The sequence below is a fragment of the Bombus bifarius genome, unplaced genomic scaffold (assembly GCF_011952205.1).
Source record: "Bombus bifarius isolate JDL3187 unplaced genomic scaffold, Bbif_JDL3187 scf7180000010258_frag, whole genome shotgun sequence".
NCBI classification, from domain to species: Eukaryota; Metazoa; Arthropoda; class Insecta; order Hymenoptera; family Apidae; genus Bombus; species Bombus bifarius.
This window is the reverse complement of record NW_022885580.1, coordinates 26,249-29,182: the sequence shown is the minus strand read 5'-3', so window position 1 is coordinate 29,182 and position 2,934 is coordinate 26,249. Positions and strand designations below refer to the sequence as shown.

At 32.5% G+C, this 2,934-nt stretch overlaps 1 protein-coding gene across 1 annotated transcript; it reads left to right on the top strand.

The window, feature by feature from the left end:
* Positions 1–221: 221 nt before the first annotated feature.
* On the top strand, positions 222–1,676 carry LOC117216254 (solute carrier family 22 member 8-like). The gene is made up of 3 exons (XM_033462835.1): positions 222–284; positions 680–855; positions 1,314–1,676. The coding sequence occupies exons 1-3, from the start codon at positions 236–238 to the stop codon at positions 1,530–1,532; spliced, it is 444 nt and encodes a 147-aa protein (XP_033318726.1). The 5' UTR covers positions 222–235; the 3' UTR covers positions 1,533–1,676.
* Positions 1,677–2,934: the final 1,258 nt, after the last annotated feature.

Sequence of the window (2,934 nt, the reverse complement as noted above, 5' to 3'; positions counted from 1 at the left end):
TCTGGCAAGTATAAGATACGAGTTCATGTTGCGAGAAAACCTTCATAAATAACCGATACAATCTTGTAGGTGTTTCACCCTGATCCCGTTCGACGGTCACGTGTATTCATTAAAACTTATCCAGAGCTCGGTGTTCGTGTCGTTCTCGATCGCCTGTGCCACAGAACTTCCAGCTGGGTTATTACTCGCCCTGTTGCTCGACCGATGGGGTCGTAGACTCTGCGGATTTCTCACGATGGCAATTACCTGTGTACTCAGTATCGCTGAACTTATGCTGCATTCCAGTAAATATATCGATCTGTTTATTAAAGTAAAATTAAAACGATTATAATGCCGTATTATTGAGAAAAATCTGAAATTAAGTTTATGATGAATGTAAAAGAATTTTGGCAACTTCGAAGGTATTAATCTTGGAAAATAATTATTTTGATGGAACTAGAATTTAGGAATTATTAGGAATTAATTTAGTGGCGAAATTGAAAGAGGTGTGCACATTTTAGAAGCAATAATTTTCTATATGTTGGTTTTCTAGAATTTGGAGATTTATAGAAGTTTAAAGTTTGTGTGAAATTTTAATTTGATTTTGATTAAGCTTCGATCGGACTATATTTTTAATTAAACTTACAATCAAGTGTTGTGTATCCAGGATTAATTTTGTATTTTTTAATTTATTCCCCAGTGCTCGCGAAATTAGTAATGTCAATATTGTCGCGATTCTGTCTGAACATGGCAGCCAATGTTGGTCTTCAGTATGCAGCAGAACTTCTGCCCACGCCAGTCAGATCGCAGGGCGTATCTTTCATTCATATTTTCGGAATAGTTGCACACTCTTTGGCGCCATATATCACTGACTCGGTAAATAAATATTTATACTACTATTGTTGTTACAACATTTTTGAAACACCGCTAAGCACATCCACGTTCAACTTCTCTTTAATTTATTCCAAAAGATACAATAAGCGCTATTAGAAATTATGAAAAAGCTCTCATGTAAATTTTCTCATGAAAATGTAAAATAGTTTTTTTCTTACCTTAAAACAAGTTGTTTCCTGAAGAAGTTAAATATTATAAAAATCTGATCAAAATATTTCTCACTTTCTAGAAAGCCCGTTTTGGAAGTTGCAACCAACGCTTTTCTTTAACTGATCTTTAATCAAAAAATTGAAATTTAAAATAAAAAATGATGGAATAACTTAAGATATGAAACTATATTGGTTGAAACTTTCTAATGAAACTTTTTAAATGAGAAATACTTTGACCAGATTTTCATGGTATTTAACCTTTGTTCATATAAATTAATATTTGTTCATTAGGCTGCAATTTGGGAGGGATTTCCAATGCTCATTATCAGCACGGTGTCCTTTTTTGGCGCTGCACTGGTTTTGTTCCTGCCGGAAACTGTCGGCCAGAATCTTCCTCAGACTATCAAGCAAGGCGAAGAATTCGGAAGGGACCAACATTTCTGGTCGTTGCCTTGCTACCATAAGACACACTTCAATGGACATCAACACTATCACTCCTGTGAACGATAATTATCTGATTTTTAATAATAATTCAATTAAAAAACACGAAGGAGGATTCGTGTTTTTTTAGAAGTAACAATATTACAAGCGGATCAGTCTGACGATTTTTGTACGAGAAAAAATCGGAACATATTATTTTTCTATTCTCCTACATTAATTTTTATTTTTATCGTTTACGTTTAAGAATTTGTAAGCCTTAATTCTAAAAAGAGCGAGCAAGTTAATGGAAAAATTTCACTTAACTATTCGCGTTAATTTCTTCGGTTTAACTTTTGGGAAATGCTTCGTTAGCTTCGGGAATATTCCAACGATTCGTTTTACGTACAAAATAAGCATGATAAATATTACATCACGGTAATGAAAACTATTGGCGTAATACCTAAGATAAAGATGCAGAGACATTCTTAGAATTTCTAATGACACCTTTATAGATTTCTCGTTTAATATCGCTATTACATTTGAATCACTTTTACCTAACGGTGTCACATAGTCTCGTTGGAAATTTGTCAAATTCCTTAAAGTGATCACTGAAAATTTTTCTAAATTTCCAAGAATTTATTTATCACGAGGTAAAGAAAATGTGTATTAGAAAGATGAGATCGAAGGTTTCATTTTTTCAGTTATGGCGAACGCAATATGTAATCAATGAAAATTTTATATTTTCACGTTGAAAGTTTCTTCAGATAATTATTATCCAGATGATGACTAACTCTTACGAATTAATGCGTGTCTGTAGGATAATCCGGTAGACTTGATCCGCTTTTTATATCGAAAGTTGAGCAATCGGTGACGCGTTCTTATACACCGAACCGCGAAAAGCAAAATTTCATATGATCTCACCAATTTCGGATGCCAGTCAAATCAGTCAAATAATAAGTTCGCGTTAATATACACGTTCGATTTTTGAAAAGCTTGTTCAATTTAATAAGAGTTTTGGTAACAGGCTTATGTTTTTAGACCTAATTGGTTGTTTTCATTTACAAGTACCTCGTGTTAAAGTACTCATAAAATGACATTAAAATCAGAAAACTAATAACTGAAAGATTATCATTTTTCCTCTGTGGTAGTTTACATATAACATAATGCAACTAACATGTCACGATTAATGCAAAATAAATAAATTACTAATATAGACATTTTTTTAGTAATTTGTATAATCGTGAAACGAATTGGACTTTCTAAAGGCAAATATTAAAGGAAACATGGAATTGATGCCAAATCTATCACAAATATTATTTATACTACTTATTTGAGCAGTTTGAAGCGAATCAAATTGATGAAGGTTTCTTTGTTACATGTTAATTTACATTTTAAAAGACATAACAGGCACGCTAATTAGTTTGCTTAAGATACTTTCGAGATACCAAGTTAGACGCGTTTCCATGAAATCATATCAATTTTACGATGATAT

What these genes read in the sequence shown, in the direction of transcription:
- LOC117216254 (XM_033462835.1), top strand. Translation starts at nt 236, where the DNA reads ATGGCAATTACCTGTGTACTCAGTATCGCTGAACTTATGCTGCATTCC. An exon ending in TGAACTTATGCTGCATTCCA is followed by an intron (nt 285 to 679) that starts GTAAATATATCG and finishes TTTATTCCCCAG; the next exon opens with TGCTCGCGAAATTAGTAATG. An exon ending in CGCCATATATCACTGACTCG is followed by an intron (nt 856 to 1,313) that starts GTAAATAAATAT and finishes TTTGTTCATTAG; the next exon opens with GCTGCAATTTGGGAGGGATT.